This window comes from Lissotriton vulgaris, chromosome 11 (assembly GCF_964263255.1).
Source record: "Lissotriton vulgaris chromosome 11, aLisVul1.2, whole genome shotgun sequence".
NCBI classification, from domain to species: Eukaryota; Metazoa; Chordata; class Amphibia; order Caudata; family Salamandridae; genus Lissotriton; species Lissotriton vulgaris.
In genome coordinates, this window is record NC_141699.1 from 157653324 (window position 1) to 157677397 (window position 24074).

The 24074-nt window shown below is 43.9% G+C and overlaps 1 protein-coding gene across 1 annotated transcript in view; it reads left to right on the plus strand.

The window, feature by feature from the left end:
* IFT81 (intraflagellar transport 81) overlaps nucleotides 1-24074 on the plus strand; it is a 1042527-nt gene that overhangs the window by 898129 nt on the left and 120324 nt on the right. Inside the window, exons 16-18 of the mRNA XM_086943010.1 lie at nucleotides 14029-14100; nucleotides 15308-15393; nucleotides 20886-20931. Of these exons, the coding sequence (XP_086799136.1) occupies nucleotides 14029-14100; nucleotides 15308-15393; nucleotides 20886-20931 (204 nt within the window). The remainder of the gene's footprint in view (nucleotides 1-14028; nucleotides 14101-15307; nucleotides 15394-20885; nucleotides 20932-24074) is intronic.

The window sequence follows — 24074 nt, forward strand, 5'->3', positions numbered from 1 at the left end:
CCCTCCTGCTGCTGAGCCAAGCTCAAGCAGAGGGAGGTGGAACAATAGGCACCCTGTCACAGGGAGGTGTGACCACCTCCCAGACAGGATTTAGTGCATTGGGACCGGGTGGGTGTGCTTGCCAGCACCAGAAAGTCTGCATGAGGGGCACATTTGGTGTCCCTGTGCATAGTCCAGTTCAAACCAGTTCTGGGAGCCCTTGGCTCCCACTCTGCACAAAACTGGACAAAGGACTTGGGAGTAATCTCCCCCCTGTCCAGACTCTCCCCTGGGAGGGTCCCTTGAATCTTTCCAACCCTTTCCCTAGGGTACTTAAGGGCTTACCTGGGTGTAGGTTCCTAGATTCGTTGGGGGATAAGATTCAGAACTGAGACCACTGCACTTCTACCGTCTGGGCACTCGTACTCAGCTGGACTTTGTTTCTGCCTGACTTCGTCTCCCTTTCAGTATGCTGCATTGTCTGTGCCTGTCCACCATACAGGATCCGTGCAGGACCTGTGGAGCATAAAAGACACTTGAAGGAAATCTCCCTTGAAGTGAAGGAGTCACTTCCCTGCATTCGCAGGCACCTCAACACTGCAGACCAGTCTGCTGATCCCGAGCTCCTAAAGACTCCGAAAGGTTCAACACAGGTGGTGGTTTCTACATCCCTCGAGGCCTGAGCTGTCCTCTCTCCGAGTTGGAGGTCATAATCCCTCGTGGTGGCTGCATTACCGGAAACCCTGTGTTCATCTGGATTCCCACAGACACTTTCTCCCCTTCCAGCAGCAGCATTTTCTTAAAGTCCTCTGTCGGAATCAATGCCGGTTTCCGACAACACTTCATCCATATGCATCAAGCGTCTCTGGTGTAGGTAATGTGGGTACTAGGGTATCCATGGGTGGGATGGCTCTCCAACCTTCTAACTTCCAAAGGGTTTCTTTAGGGTTTGTTTGGAAGGGTCCCTAATCTTTAAAAATCTAACCAGGACTTGCACATAGAATTGTACAGAGCATGCTGTTGTGTACTCACACTGCACACGCTCTCCTTGGGGTCCCTATCTACTTACCTTGGGTGGTTCTGTGGGTCCCCAGCGATTCTACGTCCTCTCGACATCCTCCTGACTCGAGTCCTGGTCCTTATACCACTTTCTTAATATATTGTTTGTTTCCTCCCCCCCTGGGGTCCACTGTGTATATTGTGCCATTTAGTGCATTTCTAACTGTAGTAATGTGTGCATTGGGTTTATCTCCGTGTTGGAGATACTTGAACATTCTAGAGAGTATTGTAGAATAAATACATATTTTTATAAATACTTGGTGTGGTTCTTATTTACTCAATCTATACTATAAGATTTCATTCTGGTAAAACAAGCTCCTTTACACTCCGGGACTAAGCATGAAGGCTGCTCTCCACAGCTACCACTTAGAGAGCGTTCTAAGGTTGTTGAAAACCCCCTAAATCACCATAGGGTTGTCTGGACTGGTGCAAGGTGTCCACTTAGATAATTCTACATCATATACCAGCCCAGCTTGCACACTTACTTTTAGACAGACTGTGGCTAAACCCTTACATCACAGTGTATTATGTAACCCTGAGCGAGATACGATTGAAGGAATAAATTCCCACTAGTTCACTTGTGTTGTCTGTCGTATGGGACAAATCTCTAAGGATAAGGTAGGAAGAAAACCGAATCCAGCCCCAATGTCTTGAATGCATAAAGACAGTATCCTTGGCAAGGCGGAAAATATGTCCCTGGCTGTAGGTTGCTTTGAGAACAAGCACCGTGAACCATACCTTTTATTAATGCAGCCTCATTTTCTCTGGTATTTACTCCAGGATTTGTATGGGCCACTTTTCACTGCCGTCTCTGGCCGGGGTGGTAAGATAGGTGCCATGAAATGATTATTTGCTCTTCTGCAGCCGCAGTGTGCGTGGACATTTAAACCATGGAGTGTGGACCATTAAATAAGCTATTAAGTTATTGTTGGGCACCGAAGAAATCTTTCCTTTCCTTTGGCACTTTACAGCTTTTATCCAGTTCGTGTAAGCAGAGTGTCCAGTGACTGTGGCTGTATGACGTTTTTAGCCTTTTAACTCACTAACCATTGTCTCTGTTGTAGTTGTTCATAAACATTTTCTTACCCAGTTGCATTGATGATTAGAATTAAAGGAAGGGCAACTGGTTTGACAGTTTTGCCTGACCCAAGAGGAGAGCAAATTACTTTGACAATGACAGTGTCCCTTTCAAGTTCGAGTCATTCCGTAGATCTGTAGCACAAGTGAACCACCTGTGAGTTACCTCGTTCCTACCTTTCCTGAGTGCTTGGTTTCCATACTGTTAAGGAACTGAAATAGTCCATGAATGAAAGAACGGAAATACAATGCGCAAATGTGGTATTTGTTATTAATTTTAGCAATATAGTTATTTAGGAAGTGCGTGTCTCTGCCTTATCTTACTGATAAAATGATATTGTTTTTTACGGCACGAATGACAACCTGTGGCTAACCTGTTTCCGAAATATTGGTTGGGCTGGGAACCAGCCAGTTGCTTATCTGCCAAGTAGCAATATGTCAACTACGATTTCAGTATGCAGCCCTGTCGCATCAGGCAACTGCGCGCCACCTGCTGAGACTTTGGACCCCACACTTGCAATAGGAAAATAAAAATCTGTAAAGCACCAAACATCAAATAACACCCAAGCAAAAGGGAAACGTAGAGTAACAGCACCACCATGGCAACCAACGCAGTAATAGTGATAAGGGAGGAGGAGTCACCAATCGAAATGGCAGTTTAGTATGAGCAGATTGCAGAAGTATGTTAATTCCGTGTATCCAGTTTTGTGCCTTACAAACTACAAATGCGTAGTAACTACACCAATCTGACCGAATATGAAAACCTTTCCACATAAAACTAATTTTAAATATGATTAAAAAGCAGACTGGCTTGGGCTCCTGTGACAAGAACTCCTTCTGTATGCAGTTCTTTACTCTCAGTGAAGGTAGCAGGGATGACATCTGGAAAGAACAAGTATGTCTTACCCGTGCGCATCACCTTGTCATTTCCAGGTGCAAATCGCACTTACAAATGACTTTCTTCCTTCAAGCTGAGCAACAGAGTCCTCTGTTCGAACCAAATGCCACACATACCCATTGTGGACAGCTGTATGGCACTTCTTTCTGGAGCAGGTTGGACATTCCGCTCCTAGGTCCATCTACTCCCAAATTAATTCTTATGTTCCAGACAGAGCAACTTAACCCCTTCCACGCTGATGACGAGCTGGGCTCGTCATGGCGTAGCCTCCTCGCACGCTGATGACGAGCCCAGCTCGTCACGTAACATGCGATTTAAAAAATCTCAGCGTGCGAGCGGAATTCCGCTAGCGCGCATGAGGTTAACTAATTTGGCCATCCACTTAACGTTTTTAAGTCACTCCAAGTAGTCCGCCAGATTGATAATATAAGTGACAGTACTGGGAATTTGCTGGGTGTCGTTGATCTCTTACTGGTTGGTTTGTGAAGATTTCAGAGAAACTGTTTTCTTCCCTGGAGCCTCTGTGATCAACTCTATCCTTGGTTACATGGCATCAGTCTGCTCTGCCACTGTTACTTTTGTTTCAGTGCCTTTCTCTTTCTTGTAGAGGGTCTCTGGCAACACCATCTCAGCCCTCTTGCCATTTGTCAAGTCAGCCTGATTGACTCTCATGGCTTCCTCTGTTCCATTTCTTTGACTACTCAAATGACGTATGTGGCTTACTTAATATCCACAGACGTTGGAGGCCTTGCTCAATCTCCAGACAGGGTCTTGTCAAGTGGTGAGCCAATATATCAATTGTCTCATGTTCAGGTTTTCATTCATTCGATCAATCAATCTGGGATTTAAAGTGCGCACTACTCACCCATGAGGGTCTCAATGCGCCGGGGGGAGGATGGTGTTCTGGCAGTTCTGAGGTCATCCGAAGAGCAAGGTCTTGAGGTCCTTCCTGAATGTTTGCATTGTAGGGCTTCGTCTGATGCTGAGGGGGAGTTTGTTCCTTGTCTTGCCCGTCATGTAGGAGAAGGATCTGCCCTTCGTTCTGGCTCTGTGGATGCGGGGAACCTTGGCCAGGTGTCAGAGGGTACCAAACTTACTTTTGATCTTTCCAATACGGCACGGGAACAGAGATGTTAGAAACCTTGCTCCTCTTCTACATGTATGACTGGCTCTCCTCTATATAGTTGTCACTGGTAAGAGAAAAGGAATATACATTGATTTCTTACTCTTCTAGTAAATTCCTAATTTATTCAGCCTCTATTATAATTTCTCTTAAAATCCTTTGGGTCACTTACTTCACTATAGTGATGATGTGTCTCTAAGTGGGTTTCTATGTTTTCTTGCTTCTTAAGTGTCTTTCACACTGGTGGTTGGAAGAGCTTCCTATATACACTGTTTCTATTCTCTTCACACGTTTGCTCTGCTGGAGTACAGATGTGGTTTCTGCTTATTTACAGGTATGTACATTTATTTTCCATTGACTATACTGATCCTGATTTCCAATACTTAATTCTTTCTTTCCGTTTTTTCCCAGGAGTTATAATTGCCACTGAACTCCTACTACTCAACTTGCAGTATGTCTTGCTTTCTATGTTTTGCTTTCAAAGTCTTTACCTTCAATGACTTAACGTACAAAGTCTTTACTTTAACATATCTTCATTTTCGATGTTTTTTCCTTCAGAGTCTAAACCTTCAATGACTTGCTCACAATGTCTTACTTAGAATATCTTTACTTTCAGAATATACACCAATATATATTATTTTTAGTGTCACTTAGCTGCTCCCGGTGTCTACAGTCACTCCTCCTCTCCTCTACAGGAATACACGATGATTCACACTTCTCCGCTGCGTTCTCCGCTAGGCGCTCCCTGGGAAATCTTGACGTGCGCACACAGCCGCCTGCTGTGTCGTTCCTAGGCTCAAAACAACCCGCGCTTGAATTATGCGCCGGGTGTGGAAAGCGGAATACCTCTGCTAGATTCCGACAATAGCGGGAAATTCTTATCAGGGAATGAGCGCCTCTATGACAGGATTCTCTCGACGACGGAATACTCGGACCTCTCAGGTTGCTGTCTCAGTGAAGTGCGAAGCTCTCCTCACGCTCGCGCTTCACATTGGTTCCAGAGGATCAAAGAGACTAGAACGCCTGTCGAGCCTCGAGCAAGGCAACAGCGGCGGCCATCTTGAGTCTCCACTTTCGCACTCTCTCTGACCAACCCTGCTGCCCAGCTGGACAGTGCATGACGGTATTCAAGCCTTGGGTCCTGACAGTACCCCCCAACAAGATGGGTCCTTCCCTCCCTGGCTTGGAGGGAAATCGTTGATGGAAAGACCTTATCAACCTGGGTGCATGTATATCCTCCACTCGTTCCCAGGATCGCTCCTCCGGGCCATAACCCTTCCAGTCGATCAAATAGTACAATTCTCCTCTCAATCTTTTAGAGTCCAAAATTTCTTTCACTTCGTACTCTGTACCCTGTTCTAGCTGAATTGGCTTTGGGGGTGATTGGCGTCTCAAGGTTGCTGGGGCCTTCTTTAACAGAGAAACATGGAAGACTGAATGTATTTTTAGCTGAGGTGGCAGTCTTAACCGATACGTTACTTGATTGATTTGTTCCTCGATAGGATATGGGCCAATAAATCGAGGTTGAAACTTCCTATTTCCTTTCAATCTCAAATTCTTAGTGCTCAACCAAACCTGATCTCCAGGGCTCAGAGGCGGCCCTTTACGTCTTTTCCGATCAGCGTACTTCTTATACTTTTCTTTGGCTATTTGCAAATTCTTTATCGCCTTTTGTTTAACTTGAAGTAGGTGTGTCATGACTTCCTTTACTGCTGGGACTGTAGTATCCATTTGCCGGATGGTAGCATTCGGATGTCTGCCATAGTTCAGGTAGAAAGGGGAGTAACCAGTGGAACTGCTCTTTGCATTATTGTAAGCAAACTCTGCTGTCCACAAGTAATCTGGCCAATTATTCTCCTCCTTCAAAAGAAACAGTCGCAAGTACTGCTCTAACTCTTGGTTCACCCTCTCAGTCTGCCCATCTGTTTCTGGGTGGTAACTAGTGGAAAACCTAACTTCTGTTCCTAACCCTTCCATAAAGGCCCTCCAAAAACGGGACAGGAATTGGGACCCCCTGTCCGAGATGACAATCTTTGGAATTCCATGCATTTTAACTATCTGAGAACTGAAATGGACAGCTAACTGTTTGGCTGACGGAACTCCCTTTAGGGCTGAAAAGTGGGCCATTTTAGAAAAGGCGTCCACCACCACTAAGATTGTGTCGTACCCATGACTAATTGGTAGGTCAGTAATAAGGTCCAAGGTAACTGTGTGCCATGGGCTGGGAGGTGTAGGTAAGGGTTGTAATAAACCTTTTGGAGCCTGCCGTTCGGACTTCCCTTGCGCGCAAATCTCACATGACTTAACATACATCTCTATATCAGTTGCCATCCGGGGCCACCAGTAGTGTCGTTTTATGATATCTGTGGTTTTGGCTTCTCCTTTATGACCAGCCAGTTTGTCATCGTGACATTCACGCATCACTTGCTGCTGCAACTCGGGGGTGGGAAGGTACAGAGCGCCTTGATGGTAAGGCATTTGTCGAATGATTTTTCTGTTGATATCTTCCTCCGCCCAACTCTGCATAGCCTCTGAACTCATGACATCCGCAATTGATTCTTGTAGCTGAATTGAGGTGATAGTTCCTATGATCTTGTCACTGGGAATGATCGGCTGAACATCTGTAATGGTTTTCTGCAATTCCGTGCCAATTCTGGATAAGGCGTCTGCTTTTCCATTTTGGGCTCCTGGACGAAAAGTGATCACGAAATCGTAGTCTGCAAAATACAAGGACCATCTTAGTTGTCGTGGAGTGAGCGTCCTGGCGGTTTTCAGAAACTTTAAGTTTCGATGGTCGGTAAACACTGTCACTTGGTGTCGGGCGCCCATCAAATAGTGTCTCCACTCTTTAAAAGCGTCTTTAATGGCCAACAACTCTTTCTCTGTGATGGTATAGTTTATCTCCGCCGGAGTCAACTTCCTAGAGCGATAGGCTACCGGATGTAGTTGGCCTGTGGTCTTATGTCGTTGCGACAATACTCCTCCTACAGCTAGATCCGAGGCATCAGTTTCCACATAAAAAGGCTGGGATGGGTCAGCATGCAACAGGACTGGTGCTGTGGTGAAGTTTCCCTTTAAAGATTGAAAGGCCTCTTCCGCCTCCTTAGACCACTCAAACTTGACTCCTTTCCTCAACAGTTTTGTGAGGGGTAAAATCTTCCTGGAGAACTCGCTAATAAATCTCCGATAGAAATTGGCGAATCCGATGAAACTTTGGACTTCTTTTACACTTCTCGGGGATTCCCAGCTCGTCACTGCCTCCACTTTACGTTGATCCATCAGAATTCCGGATGGCGACAACACAAATCCCAAGAACTCCACCTCTGACACATCAAATGCACATTTTTCAAGTTTCACGAACAATCTGTTCTCCTGTAATTTTTGTAGCACTCCCTTTACTTGATCGTGATGCTTCTCCACATCAGAGGAGTAGATGAGGATGTCATCAATGTACACTATCGCACATCGATCTATAAAGTCTTTCAAGACATCGTTGATGAAGTGCTGGAAAGCTGCAGGGGCATTGCACAATCCATAGGGCATCACCTGATATTCAAAAAGGCCGAATCTAGTCCGAAATGCCGTCTTCCACTCATCGCCCTCACGCATTCGAACTAGATGATACGCTCCTCTCAGATCGAGCTTAGTGTAGATTTGCGCGCCCTTCACTTGATCCAAGAGCACCGAAATCAATGGCAGTGGATACCGGTTCTTCTTGGTTATCTTGTTAATTGCTCTATAGTCGATGCACGTCCGTAATTCCCCTTTTTCCTTCTTTGGTACGAAAAATAGGGGAGATGAAACTGGAGACTGGGACGGTCGGATGAAGCCATTGGCAAGGTACTTATCCAAGTACTCCCTTAAATGTTGGTGCTCCTTCTCAGTCAAGGCATAGACACGACTGCACGGCAAGTTGGATCCTGGCTCCAGTTCAATTTTGCAGTCGTAAACTCGGTGCGGGGGCAAAAGTTCTGCTTCCACCTCATTAAAAACATTTGCAAACTTCTTATATGCTTCAGGTACTTCCAGAGCGTTGATCACACACATAGTGTGCTCCATTGTGCACAACGATAGGGCTGGATTGTTTTCAACTTGTTCGACTGGTGAATTCAAACAGTTCTCTTGACAATAACTTGAATCCATAACCACCGTTCTGGAACTCCAGTCGATTGTTGGGTTGTGCTCTGTAAGCCACGGAAGACCAAGGATCAACTGAAACTGAGGGGCGTCTATTAAGTTGAACTGGATCTTCTCTTGATGACCGTCATGGGTTGTCAACTGCATTACTTCCGTGTGGCTTACGATTGGTCCCGATGATAGATTTGTCCCGTCCACTGCGCGAACAGGCTCGCTCTTCAACTTTTGGATTGCCCGAATTCCCACTCTAGCGGCAAACCTCAAATCACAGAAATTCCCAGTGGCCCCTGAATCTATCATGACCGATACTTCTGTCAGAGTTGTTTGCCCGAACTTCACTTCCATCGTCATGATCAAATGCGGGGCCGCCGACTGCAGCGTATTTGCTACTTGATACTCTTGTGGAGTTATTCCTTGAATCGCACCCACCTGCTCAACTCCTCCCACAGATGGTGCTGTTAGTTTTCCTTCGGCTTGAAAGAACTCTTGGGTTTCTTTGGGCACTCTCGAACGAAATGGGTTCCAGATCCACAATACATACATTGGTTATTGGCCCTTCTTTTCTCCTTCTCTTCCTTGGTCAAAGGACCTCTGATCGCTCCGATTTGCATTGGTTCGACCCCAGAGTGAGTCTCCGAGCTTCTAGCTCCGTCTGGTCGAGCCCTGTCAAATCTTGGGGGTATCACTCTGAAATCTTTTTTCTTTTCACCACGTCTCTCTCCCTGGCGGAAATCTATCTCCAACACCAAATCTATGAGTGCTGATACTTCAGTGGGTCGATTTGGAATCTGGGCCAAGGTGTCTTTAAGTTCATCTCTCAATCCTCGATAGAATATCGCCGCTCTCTTGTTTTCTGGCCAATCGGTTTCCACCACTAACTTATTGAACTGGGCCAGATATGCAATCAAATCTCGATTTCCTTGTCGTAAGTCAAGCAATTCATTGTCCACCACTTGGGAAATTCTTCTTCTATCAAATGTTCGTAAGAATTCTCTTTTGAAGCCCTCAAAGTCTTTTAGCAAGGGATCATCTCTTGTGACCAAAGGCATGGACCATGAAGCTGCATCTCCACTTAGATATGAGAGCATGAAAGCCACTCTGGACTGCGCGTCTGGGAAGATCGAAGGGCGGCACATGAAGTGTAATGAGCATTGAGAGAGAAAAATCTGGGCTTTCTGTGGGTCCCCACTAAATCTCTCTGGAGCTGCTAATGGTATAACTGGGGAGAGGGAGTGAATGACTTGTGTAGTGGTTCTATTAGTGGACTCTACTACTGGATTCATGGCTTCTCTCTCTAGACTACTCGGTTGACGTAAACTCCGCGCTAATTCAGCTGTTTCTTGTCTAGCACTAACTAACTCCTGTCTTAGGTTTCGATTTTCCTCCCTAACCGCTCCCAATTCTTTTTGTATTGCGTCTAAAATGGTTCCCAAGGATTGGACATCAATTCCTTCCACCATCTCTGTTCGGGTGCGGAAGGCAACTTGGGCACTTCACTCTGTCAGAGGGTACCAAACTTACTTTTGATCTTTCCAATACGGCACGGGAACAGAGATGTTAGAAACCTTGCTCCTCTTCTACATGTATGACTGGCTCTCCTCTATATAGTTGTCACTGGTAAGAGAAAAGGAATATACATTGATTTCTTACTCTTCTAGTAAATTCCTAATTTATTCAGCCTCTATTATAATTTCTCTTAAAATCCTTTGGGTCACTTACTTCACTATAGTGATGATGTGTCTCTAAGTGGGTTTCTATGTTTTCTTGCTTCTTAAGTGTCTTTCACACTGGTGGTTGGAAGAGCTTCCTATATACACTGTTTCTATTCTCTTCACACGTTTGCTCTGCTGGAGTACAGATGTGGTTTCTGCTTATTTACAGGTATGTACATTTATTTTCCATTGACTATACTGATCCTGATTTCCAATACTTAATTCTTTCTTTCCGTTTTTTCCCAGGAGTTATAATTGCCACTGAACTCCTACTACTCAACTTGCAGTATGTCTTGCTTTCTATGTTTTGCTTTCAAAGTCTTTACCTTCAATGACTTAACGTACAAAGTCTTTACTTTAACATATCTTCATTTTCGATGTTTTTTCCTTCAGAGTCTAAACCTTCAATGACTTGCTCACAATGTCTTACTTAGAATATCTTTACTTTCAGAATATACACCAATATATATTATTTTTAGTGTCACTTAGCTGCTCCCGGTGTCTACAGTCACTCCTCCTCTCCTCTACAGGAATACACGATGATTCACACTTCTCCGCTGCGTTCTCCGCTAGGCGCTCCCTGGGAAATCTTGACGTGCGCACACAGCCGCCTGCTGTGTCGTTCCTAGGCTCAAAACAACCCGCGCTTGAATTATGCGCCGGGTGTGGAAAGCGGAATACCTCTGCTAGATTCCGACAATAGCGGGAAATTCTTATCAGGGAATGAGCGCCTCTATGACAGGATTCTCTCGACGACGGAATACTCGGACCTCTCAGGTTGCTGTCTCAGTGAAGTGCGAAGCTCTCCTCACGCTCGCGCTTCACATTGGTTCCAGAGGATCAAAGAGACTAGAACGCCTGTCGAGCCTCGAGCAAGGCAACAGCGGCGGCCATCTTGAGTCTCCACTTTCGCACTCTCTCTGACCAACCCTGCTGCCCAGCTGGACAGTGCATGACGGTATTCAAGCCTTGGGTCCTGACACCAGGCTAGGTCGGCGGAGCTGAGGTTTCTCTAGGGGGCGTGGAAGGAGATTCTTTCATTGAGGTATTGGGGTCCGGTGTTGTGGAGGGCTTTGTATGCGTACGTGAGCAGTGTGAAAGTTACTCTCTATTCGACGGGGAGCAAGTGGATGTTGCGGAGGTGCTGTGTAAAGTTGTTGTGCTGTGGGATGCTGAGGACGAGTCTGGCTGCGGTGTTCTGGACGGTCTCGAGTTTGCGAAGGAGTGTTTTGTGGACTCCGGCGTAGAGTGCGTTTCAGTAGTGCGTGGGTGATGGTCTTCCTGGAGTCGGGAGGGGGGAGGTCTTGCAGAGCATGTTGAAGCATGTGGAGGACACTGCGTTGATCTGGCGGTTCATGGTAAGTGAGGAGTCAAGTATGATGCCGAGGTTACGGGCGTGGTTTGTGGGTTTGGGTGGATTTCCGAGGGCGGGGGGCCACCAGGTGTTGTCCCATGTGGAGTGGGTGGATCCGAGGATGAGGACATCCATTTTTTCAGAGTTGAGCTTCAGGCAGCTGCTACTCATCCAGGATGTGGTGTACTTCATTTCTTCTTGGAAATTGTGTCTGGTGATGTTGGGTTCCTTGGTGAGGGAGAGGATGAGCTGGGTGTCGTCGGCGTAGGATATTACGTTGAGTGTGTTTTCTGACGATGGTTGCAAAAGGGGGGGGCCATGTAGATTTTGAAGAGCGTGGGGCTGAGGGAGTATCCTTGGGGTACTCCGCATCTGATCCCAGTGGGTTCGGAAAGGAAGGGCAGGAGTCTTATTGTTTGTGTTCTGCATGAGAGAAAGTAGCAAATTCAGTCTAAGGCAGTTCCCTGGATACCAGCGACGTGGAGTCTGGCGGCTAATTTGTGGTGGGAGACGGTGTTAAAAGCTGCTGTGAAGTCTAGTAGTTTCTGCATGGGAGGAGAGGCGTGGGTTTGTGTGCGTTGGGTTTTGAGAAGGAGAAATGGATGCAGTGGTGGTCCGTTCAGAGAGGTTCCGTGGTGTGACTGAAGCGAATGTTGTTTACCCCGGCAAAGATGGGTTTGGGAGTGTCCTGCCATGTGGGTGGGGGTGTAGACGAGTTGCTTCAGTCCAATGTTGGCAAGATTCTCTAGGAGGGCGGTGGTGTGGGGGTCGCTGAGGTGTCTAGGGTTCCCGAACAGTACATAGTCCGTGGAGGCGAGGGCGTGGGAACGATACAGTCTCCAATTGTGTTGGTGAACAGGGAGCGAGTCCGGGTTGTTTGCTAGTGTTCCGCAGAGTCGTTCTGGGGTTGGGCTGGAAGTCGATGTGTTCCATGGGGGGGGCGAGGCGTCATCCGAGTCGGAGGTTGTCAGTCGGAGGGAGCTTTTGTGAAGGACGGCGAGGCCTCCTGCGGGAAGGTTGGGGCTGTCTTTCCTGGGATGGCTGTTGCGATGTCCGGTGCCAAGCTGGCATTGGTCCAGGTCTCTGTGAGGAAGGCGACATTGGGCGAATGGGTGTTGAGGAGGTCCCAAACTTCTAATGAGTGTCTGTACAGGGAGCGCACATTGAGGAGGATGCAGCTCAGAGCTTTGTGTGTGTTGGCGTTCATTGGCTTGGCAGTGGCTGTGTGGGGCCGGAGGTGGGTGAAGGTGTGATGTCGGTAGGAGAAGGAACCTTGGGAGTTATTTGGCATCGAGAGCTGACAGTTGTTGTTGCTTCCAGAGTTGAGTGTGTGGAGAGTTCTGGGGTCGTAGCGGCAGGGGTCGGGAGACAAGGGTCCCTGGCGCAGGTTGCGGTCGGGTCGCAGACCGGCTTGCCTCTGGTGCGCCAGGGTCGTGCCTATTATGCACGGTCGCCATTAAGTAGGGGTTGGGGAGGGACAGCAGTTGGAAGGCGGGAGCGGGAAAACACAGGGGGAGGGGCCGCTGGGGCAGCAGCGGCGGGAAGGAGAGAAAAGGAAAACAGGAGCAGACAGAGACAATTGGCAAAAAGACAACAAGGCAAAAAAGGCAAAGACAGAAGAATAAAGCAGAAAGGAGACAGAAAAACAGCAACAGAAAAAGGTTAACGGCCGACCAGCTGAAAAGCCGGATCTTCCACTGGACCATCAGGGATGAGGTGCAGGCAGGAGCGTGCGGGTGGAGGAGGGCCTCCAACACTTACCTGGGTGACCAGAAGGCGCTGGGGGCAGTGCCTTAAGGATGGAGCTGCGCGAGGGGAGAGCAGTTACCCTGACCAGGAGGTCAGAGGTCTTGCTTCAAAGATCCGTTCCTCTATAGGTCCTCTCACCTCACCACTCCAGTGAAAGTGCAGCATGCCCTGAGTTCGGCTAATCAGACCGCTCTCACAGGAAGAGAGTGAGCGGGTTTATGTTTCTGAAGAATTGGGATAGAGACAACACCACAGATTGCAACAGTGTCATCCACCAAGCTCCTGGTGCCGACATTTCCCAAGTTTCTGATCTTTTTTCTTTATTTTTTCCCCCCTCTCCTTTAGTTGTAGGTTACGTTTGCTATTTCATTCTAAAGTTTATGACTACCAGTAATGATGCCATGAGGGTGCTAATACTTCAACAAGTTTATCTTTGTTACACTCCTAAGAAACCTGCCCTTTCCCTTGAAGGAACCAGTGGAATAGATGTGAGAAAAAAATGTATTTACCTAAGGCTATCAGCATTTGTGTTTCTCCTCTTTAAACAGCACAGTAAGTAGAGTTTTGGAGTTAAGTTTATTTCCGAAGTTGATATGTAGAAACAATATATTGCTGATCGATTTTGTTATTTTTTTTATGGAAGTCAATATTTCTTTATGGAAAACATGTTCCAATAATCTGTGTAAAAGTGGAGATTATCATGTCTTACTGAATTTAATGTAGTGACCCATCATAATTAGGATTACAAATAACCTTTTGTATGAGGCAAGTATAACAGTGCTTGGGATGGTTACTTGCAGCACAAGTTGCATGGTTACTTGCAGTACATAGAAATTCTATTCCAGAACTTTAATAAAGGGGAACATGTTGGATACTGATATGTGATTTATTATTAATATAAGATTATAACAACATGCATTTTTTTGGGTTCGCACTTTAGGAAGTACGAGGTCTGCGGGAAGAGAACGGTCAAGCGGAGAGCCAGTATAATTTTATTAACCTCATGAAAAAGGTTAGATGATGATACAAATCATGTTTGTTTCTATATGCATTTATTAGAGAGTTAGTATGTTTCTGCATTGTGACCATCTCTGTTGCATATAGAACAGCGGTTCTTAACCTTTTGACTCCTGTAGACCCCCACTTACTGGAACCTAATGACTAATTATTGGAATCCCGGAACCCTCTTTGGAAGGCAGGGACCCTGGCCTAAGCATTTGCGATGATTTGAAACACAAAAAATAGAAAAACAAGCATTTATTAAACAAATACACAAATGATTAAATATTTTATTTAATTCATAAACCAGTATTTTGAAAAATCACAATTTTAATGGGAAGGTTGAAGCTTTTCTAAATTCAGTAGCAGTCACTCATCGTCCATACTATTTTCTGTTTGATGCACTTGCATTGCTCCCATGAATCAATCTTAGGATACAAACTTAATTTTTACCCTCCTATTTCAAATTCCTCCTCATTTGCACAACATTTTAAAATATTCAAATTATTTACATAGACTTGATTAATCTGTTATTATTGTTTAATTTTCTAAGCAGTCACGGATCCCTGCGTATGCTTTGCGGGCCCCCATGGGTCCCTGGACCACAGGTTAACACCTTGCATGCTCATGACGAGCTCAGCTCGTCATGATCATTAGTGCGCTCGCACGCTGGGCAAATTCCCCTGCTTTGCGAGTGTTCTAATGAAACAGGTGTGGTCATGACGAGCTTAGCTCGTCATGAGCACCGGGGCACTGCGCCCGCCCCCCTCCCCCCAGCACAGCGGGGGAATACGCCCCGCACGGAAGGGGTTAAGAACTACTGATATAGAACATTGATTCAGATCTGGCTAGTTCAAATCAGCAACATTTACTCTTGTGGCTGTTTGGGAGTGTTCATGCGGTATAGATGCCTACATAACTGATGCTAATATACCCATATGTACTAGCCATGATCATCTGTTGACTGTTTATCATATTCAAGAATGGAAAATGCTGGTAAATAGATGTACCAGATAAACCTCAAGAAGTAGCCTTTTGGAAGAAGGGGCAGTGCTTGTTGCTGTGAACTCTGTGCTGTTCTGTAAACCTGTTGGCCTTTATGAATAGTCCTGCTATGACATTCTCTTAAAGAGCACACCGAGACCCCACCTAGATTGAATCCATGCAGATTTAGCTAAACGTGCAAATAATTTTTTTTTACATGTTTTGTATTTGTTTAGTATGTAGAAATACAGATCCAACGCGCCAGTGATGAAATGAGGACTTATGTTTCTTCTGACCCTCAAGAGCGAAGAAAAGCTATCAGGTAAAGGCATTTTTAAGGCAGTAAGTTGTATTTTGAGTATTTTCACAAAACCAAATTTCACACTCCATAGAAAATGTAGTAACATAGATACTGATAAAACTAAGTAGTTAGTACCTTCATCGCTCCTGGAATAGTATGTACAGTGTACATAAAGATTGTGATTTACTTTTCTTAGAAGGCAAACAGTAATACAATAAAATTCGATAAGATGTTTATGTTGATGTTTACAACTTGCATTCACAGTTAATGTTGAAAGAGTAGGAAAGAATAAAGGCCATACTAATAAACAATGAATAATTATTTTTACGTAATATACAATATGATTAATAACATACGTTGAGATAAAAAATACATTATTTTGGAATCTACAACCAGGCCAAGGGCCTGATTTAGAGAATAGTGAATACCAAATCTGTCAAAAACTAGCAAAAGCTAATTTCCGCTGCATAACTCTCCAATAGGGGAAATACAGGTATCCTGTTTTCAGGTTTCGGCTCCGTTTGAAACTGCTTTTCAGATCTAAAGAACAAAATCTTGGTGGGCTGGAAGTTGGGACTCCATTATACTTACCAAGTCATCTACAACCTAGTGTTACCTCGCCTGAATTTTCCATTTGGAATGGATGATCTGCTTCTCTGCTTTCTAGTTCACTCTAGCATCTAATTTCCTAATGTCTTTCTCTGGACATAATCTTTTGGAGATTGCACAGGCTATATATGTTTTTGTCTTTTGTGTGTCCCTTGTGTCCTCTGAGAATAGCTTTTATACTTATTTAACTCCTCCCACTGATTATTAGGTAAACTAGTAATATGATTATTCACTATGCCAATTGAAAATGTTCTGTTTCCTTAGTGGCTCAGGAGTTAGAAGTAGCACAATATCATGTGACTAGAGAGAAAATAGCTGCATTAGCCAAACACTGTTTCTCCTCTTGTCTGAGGTTGTCTAGGCCTGAGAGGACTTCAGATTCAAAGTTTCCAAATAGATGGAACTTTGCCATGTGTACATCTTTTAAGAATCTACAAACGTATGCACCTCATACAGCCTGTTCTAGACTTTTTTCTATTTAAGAGATGTGAAAATATCGACAAAACCTGTATGGATCCAAAGGAGAACGCAATAGTTGCTTCAGCAAAGGCACATCTACTGCAAGCTTCAATTCTCTCTCAGAAATTAACCACATGACTGCTAAGCTGATTCCTCTCCTGTGCTGGAAATTGTTATATTCCATGGTTCATGACGAGCTCAGCTCGTCATGATGACACGACCAGTGTACTGCTTGACGAGCTGAGCTCGTCATGAGCAGCGAAGGGGTTAAAGAAGAGATTTGGCTTGTGTCTGTATACACTGAATCATTTTGGAGTCTTGTATAGAGCTTAACCTTCATTCATTTAGACAAGACTGTACAATCCAGTGTTCAGTATGTGCTCTTAGTGGATAGGGTCACTCTCAATATGTCAAATTTAGTACAGTATAATTTTTACCATATTTCCAAAAATGTGTATTTAGAAAATTGAATACAACTATTGTGTTTTTTTCTTTCGCCCTAAAAAGCAGGAGATTTACATTAGCAGACATAAGCACCGATAAGATCCACTCATGGGCAGGATCCTCAGAGCACTTTTACAAATATAAATATAGTAAAACCTTTTTTCAACAGAAGCAATTTAAAGAAAGAAAAATTCAATTTGAAAGCCAATCTACAGAATACATTAGCCAGGTTTTGCATGTTGTGTTTTTTGTTTTAAAAAAAGAGTAAGCCTATCCATTATATAGAGTCAGTCTTTTTCAAAAGGATCAGAAAAACTCTTTTACGTACCTTTTGGAAAGTCAGTGTGAGAGAAAAGTAAAGCAATTAAATCAGGCAAGTAGAATCCTTAACAAAACTTACACTACTTCTTTAAGAATTAGCACTCCATAAATGTTCCATCACGCGCCATCAGCGTCGGTTGGATCTGATGTTTTTTGCAGTTCATTGTGACAAGATCCTAGACTAAGCCTGGCCCTTTTTGGTGAATTTGATTCAAAGAGACTTTTTGAGCATTAAGAACACAGGCACTCATGTTTGACCATCAAAGTCCATGACTTTAAAGATAGTATGGCATCCACATACCTTCTGTCAGGAGCAGATTTGCTGTTGAGATGTTTATCAGTGTCAGAACTGGCAAGTGAGTTTACATATAAGCACTGATTGATGTCCGAACATCCCACATCATCAAAGATTACAACTTCAAACATATCCTTTGTATCTTTCAATTGAAAAGATTCATAATCTGGAAAAAAGGAGTATGCCAGATGCTTTAGGCTCAGAGTATTCTAAAGTGTATTTGTCAGTGCATCAGTCTATTCCTCTAGTGAGTTTGTCTTCAGCCTCAAGATCTCTTCAATGGTGGAAGAATTCTCCTGCACCTGCTTCTCCTATCCCTGCTGCTCCAGATCCAGCACTTCAACCAGTGGCTTCTCCACCACCATCTATTCTGGTTTTCCATCTCCCATAAAGTCCCCAGCTCTTAGGAGAAGATCCTAGATTCTAGAAGGGTGCTCCAGATGGTCTAGCCATGAGTCTTTCCTTTTCACCCATTCTGTGAGATATTCACAGACTACTTAGCTGTTTTCTTTGGAGGTCTTGTTCTCTATTCTCCTTGTCTTCATTCCAAAGAACTCTTCGGCTTTGTATGATTGTACTCCTTCTAGAATTTCACCAGTAAATGACATTACTACTTTCAATGAAGGGCTAGTCAGAGGGACTTTGAAGCTTAACATTCCAGTTTTAACTACTCAAACAATTAGTTCAGCCATCTTTGAGATGCTGTTCCAAACTGCTTCCTCCCAACAACTTTGACCTTTTTGCCCAGAATTATTAGAACCAACAATGGGGCTGTTCTTAATAACGGCTTCAACTAGGTTTTCACCTGCCAGATTGCAGAAAAAATATATAACTTCAGACCATATTGACCTTTCCTCCAATCAGATCCTCAACCGGAGTTGGTTGTAGTTGCTACAGAGAGAAAGGAGCATCCTACATCTCCAGCTTCCACTGTCACATCTGGCACAGAAAGTAAGAGATGGATGTTGTTGGAAATGAAACTGTGGGACTTCGCCAGCTGCTGTGAAAGCAACTTGTGCTGCTGGTTCGTCCGACACGGAGGACCGTTGTGTGCGAAATACTCTTCAGTGATTAACTGAGAAGACAGAAAATTTTTTAAAAAAGTTGTTTAGTAAGCACAGTGGTAGCTACCAAGTCATCAGTGCAGCTGGTGACTCTTTGGATATTACTGCAAGTGGATACTGTTTTAGTTTGGCCATGTGACATACATTTTGGAAGCAACCTATGGGTTTCTAGACAGAAGCTTAACAGAGAATTCAGAACATTGTTTTCTCAAGGACTACTTTGTTTGGCTTGCATGCAAATGATGAGACACCGTGAATGAATACTGAGTCGTAGACCCTCAGGATGGTTGGGTTGGAGAAAAATAAGGAATGCAGAAAACATAGTTCAAGCCCTGTGAGCACCACTATTCACAACACAGGGTTCAAACCCCTCAATGGCCACAGCAATACTATCAACATTAGCAGGAAAGGTCTTATCCACTCTCAAAGGAAGTTCTCAAAACTGGCCATTATACATATGTTGTCGCAAGCAAATGATCTTCAAGCTGTCTCCTCATTTTCCTCCATTCCATCTGCCATTTTGATAGAGGTAACAATCAGAAGTCACCAAGAAAGAGTGTTGAAATCGCCAAAAAGACAGATGGGTCTTGCCTGAAAGTCTACCGCCAATAAAATCAACACCATTGAGACATGGTTCAACAAGAAGTCAACACTCTTCTAGCAAGAAAGCAGGAGAGAGTGTCTTAAGAATGTAGTCCATAAGGCTAGGGGCTAGGGCTAGGGCTAGGGTGGGAAGAAGGAAAGATCCCGTAGTCCTACTTCAGACACAGATTGATGTGAACAATAAGGACTTTTGATTGTAATTGACCTCACCCGTAAACCTGTAATGTAACTGAAACTGAACAAGATGCAAATATCCTCCACTTTACCACTTCAAATGTAATGATGCAAATGTTAATAGAGTTTTTTTTTTTTAAAGAATGTATTCCAGTACATTTAAGGTTTAAACATAGGGTCCCATGTATGAGTTCAGACTCGTTCTCAATCTAGAACAGTAAGCAAATGCGGAAAGAAAGAGACACTGTCCCTCCGTCAAATCTAGAGTCTGTTTCATCACGGGGACTGGAAGCGTGCAGTTGATTTTGAGGGTGCTTCAAGGCACATTCCAATCTGAATTTCAGAAAGATAATTATTGTTGTATAACCTTTACTTGCATTACTGCCTCATCAAAGACGACCAAGTTTCGAAACATTCTTTAAAATCTTCCAGAATCAATCAAGCAAAATCAGAAACAGTACCAGTGTTTTACCTGGGTGCAATCCTCAACATGCAGGCTGCAAAGTTATTTGTTGAAGAAGATACTTTTTTCTATGCTTCTGAAGTTTTGCAATATTCTTTTGGCATTCCATCTAACAGCCCGGCTGATTTCTTCACTTCTGGGATCCATTGCTCTTTTTCCATATGCACAACCATAAAGAGATCATTGCAACAGAAAATCGGTTGTGCCAATATTCTGGCAGATGGGAAGACAAATTGGGTATGACTCTCGCATAGGCTGTGATCCAGTCTTTGCATTGGTTAGCTGATCGGAAAAGCTTCAGCATGGTATACCATCTCACAGGATGTTCTATCACAAACAGAAGTTACAGGTGCCTCTATGGTGACCACCGCCGTCTGGGTCATTGCAGACACAATTTCCAGTTCTGGACATTTGGCCAACCATTCATCATTGAACTTGGCAGCCTGCCTCTTGAGCTCTTGCAATATGTACACTTATATCCTCAAGATGACATGGACATTTTAAAGAGGCTTAACATCCCACTAAGACAGCTTTCTGGAACTTTACATTAACAATATGATTCATCCAGTAGAATATGGATCCAACAAATGCCATGAGGAAGCAGTACTATCATATCTTTCTCCAATTTGACAAAAGTTGGGCTGCAGTTTCCTTTCTCCAACTGTTTCGCGTCACATTTGTTTTGTGAAAAAGTTTTTTAATATCATTTTGAAAAAGACTTGTGACTTTTTGTATTAGAATTTGTCATTTTTTTAAAGAAGACATGCAAAAAATGGCCAATATAGTCTGCTAATAGACTTTAAAATGTACGTTTGCTTTTCCAAAATTGGCCCTTTTTTTTAGAAAAAAGGGGTTGAGATATTTATATTTGTTAAAGTGTTCAGGATACTGTGAAGAGGATGAAAATTCAAAGCTTGTGACTTAAATGAAGAGTCCGAGAAGTAGTAGGATTAATGGAAGGTATTCACTGTAAAGGGTGTTCTAGTCCCTAGAAGTAGAATTTGGAATGTTCATTTGTTACATCTGTACCCACACTAAAACCAAAAAGTCAAGTTAAATGTAGTTTCTCTTTATTTTGAAGGGAGCAATACACAAGAAATATTTTGGAACAAGAAAATCTCGGAAAGGTAAGAATTGCACCATTAGTGTTGTTGCACCATTACTATGGTTACAAAATGTTCATTATGTTGTTCTCATAATGTACTTCATGCCGTCATCCAGAGCATTTTTTTATTTCGAAGTGCTGTACGCAGAATTCCTTTTGCTAAAAAGTAGTGGTGGGCAGAACTAGTGGGATTTCACGCCACGAAATCCGGCAGAGTTCTTCGTACTGGAGGAATTAGGCATGCCGCGCAACTTGCACTGATTTTTGGAACCAGAAGTTTGTTCCGCACTGAAACATCAGCATGAAAGCACCAGAGGGCACTGCTTCTAGAGCTGATGTTGCTGCTGCTCAATGAGATTTTCTACTTAAGGTAAGGTAAGGTAAAATATCTTTATTCGATTGTTTACATGTAACAATCATAAAAGTACATATCATAAACATTAATCACAAAGTACAGTTTGTGCAAAAAATAAATAAAATATGTTACCACATCAACATAAGCATGAGCACAAGCGGAAATTTCAATATTATAGTTTAAAAACAGTAGAAAATATACAATATAAAAAAAGAAGAAACACACCGGGAATAGAGTTGATTAGCCTTCCATGCTTTTCCTGTGTTTAAGTGCAAGTTTTAAGAAACTACATAAAAACAGGGTGCTGTCGCTATTTAGCATTTGAAGGTAATAAAGTGCCGGTCTGTATTGTGCAAAATGGAGCCGTTGTAGTAAGGGTTTTAAAAACAATTTACGAGGGACTATATAATATGAGCAGAAGAATAAAAAGTGTGCCAGATCTTGTGGAGACTTATTGTCGCAGCCACAAGCTGGCAACACTTGGCCCCTGTGTGCCCCACTTGGTACAGCTAGCAAAAGATGGAACATGTCAAATCGGAACCTTGTGAGCAAAAAGCGTTCGTGTCCCGACAAGGGCCAGACTAGGTAGGGTTCTATATGGAGGGTCGTTTTGGTGAGAGCGTGCAGTCTCACACTGTTTTTCGCATACTCTCTTTCCTCCCTTGCTAAGTACCTAGATGTCATAAAGGTATTTTTCACGAAAATGACATCGGATTTGGTTATATTCTCTGGGGCTAGAAAGAGGTCGGGCCGGCCTAATTCAGAGAGGCATCTTTTAATATATTTTAACCACGGGATCTTGTACTTCCCTTCCCACTCTAGAGCCTCTTGCAGGATGTTTCTAGTGAGGGGTATATCTGGATTTAGCCAGCTGTTTAGCCAGCATAGCAGGGGGTTTACCGCAATCCTGTCGCTTAGATAAGGCATACCTAATTCTGTGTGGACAGAGAAGTTTGCCGCACCCCTAGGGAGCCTTAGAACTTGCTTTAAAAAGTTGTTTTCGATGACCTCAAGGGCATCTATGGGTTCAGAACCCCATATTTCACTCCCATAGCATGCGACTGCAATGCTTTTGGCTTGGTATAACTTCAGAACAGCGGCCACTGGGCTATTTCCCATTTTCTTAGCAAAATCCATTATACCTGCGTTTACACGCACTATCTCGCCCTTTTTCTTTTGTATTGCAGGTGCCCAAGTTAGTTTATGGTCAAAAAGGACACCAAGGTACGAGAAAGTCCTAGTTATCGGTATTTTTTCGTTGTTAACAGAGTGGGGGTAACTTTTTTTGGGGCCTGAGCCGGTCATCATGGTGAAAGATTTCGAGTTATTAATGCTCAGGCCACGGGAATTCATAAATACAAAAAAAGAATCAAGCAGAGTTTGGAGGCCGATCGCTGTTCTAGAGATTAGGACGGCGTCGTCAGCATATAGCAAGACGGGCACGCCCTTCCTCCCTATGTATGGGTAGTCTGCTCCAGTTTTTAAAAGGTGTTCCTCCAGGTCGTTAATATAAAGGTTAAAAAGAAACGGGGCTAGGATGCACCCTTGTCTAACCCCGCGGCTTATCCTAAAGTCCCTAGTTACTGTCATATCCTGTGTGAGGCGAACATTTGCTCTGGTGTCCGAATGTAAAGCTGATAAAAAATTTATGAGATTTTGCTCCACGCCCATTTTTTGCATGACCTCCCAGAGCCTACCTCTGTCGACGCAGTCGAAAGCGGATGATAAATCCATAAAGGCCATGTGGATAGACCCTTTTCTGGCCAAGGTGTATTTGCCGTTTATTAGATACAGGTTCAGACATTGCGCTATCGTGGAATGGCCTGGTCTGAACCCGTATTGGATGGGTGACAGAATGTTATTTTCCTTGGCCCAGTGTACTAGCCTATTTAAAATGATACCCCCCACCACCTTGGCAATTGAGTTAATCAATGATATTGGCCTATAACATGTTACACTTCTACGATCCCCTTTCTTGAATACAGGTACTATGGTCGAGGACCCCCATGATTTCGGGCAACCTTTGGAGATCCCGGCATTTATTACTGCAGTGAGGACTGGTGCCCATAGCTGAGTGTCTGATTTAAAAAGGTCAGGGGGAAGGCCATCAGGGCCTGGTGCTTTGTTGCTAGTCAGGCCCTGGATACCCTTTACTACCTCCCCCACTGTAAAACACAGTAATTCTTCGTCAGGGGTATTAAAATCAATGTCCGCTTGTGCCTCGTCGCTTTGGAAGATTGTTCTAAAATGAGTTAACCACTCATCCTCGGGTATGTTTGTCCCAATCACAGAGTTACTGGGGTCATCGAACAGGGGCTGATTTATAATCTTCCAGAACTTAGAACTATTACCCAGAATTGCTGGATCGCTCAGAGAATCCCAAATGCTTGCCTTCACTTCTTTCTTTCGGGCTGCTAGAGATGTCTTGTAGATGTTTCTCAGTTCTTTTACAAGGGTAGGATCTCTGGGGTTGGCCTTTAGTGCTTTTTTTAAGTTTCGTCCGGCCTTTGAGCAGGCTTGGTCAAACCATTTCGGGTGGGATTCATAATGTCCCTTCGCTGGTATAGTTAACAGTTCACCAATTCTGTCTACCACAACTAAGAAGGCAGTTAAGGTCGCTTCAGGTAAGGTAGTGGGGGAGGCACAAAGTGCGAGTTCTTTACCGCAGCTGTTATTAATTGAATTATACAGGGTAACACTGTCAACTTTAGACCACTTCAAACGACGATTTCCATTTATTGGCTTTAACCGGCCACAATCTTTCCTGGGCTTTCGAAGTTCGAAGATACCTCCACTGATTTTCATGGAGA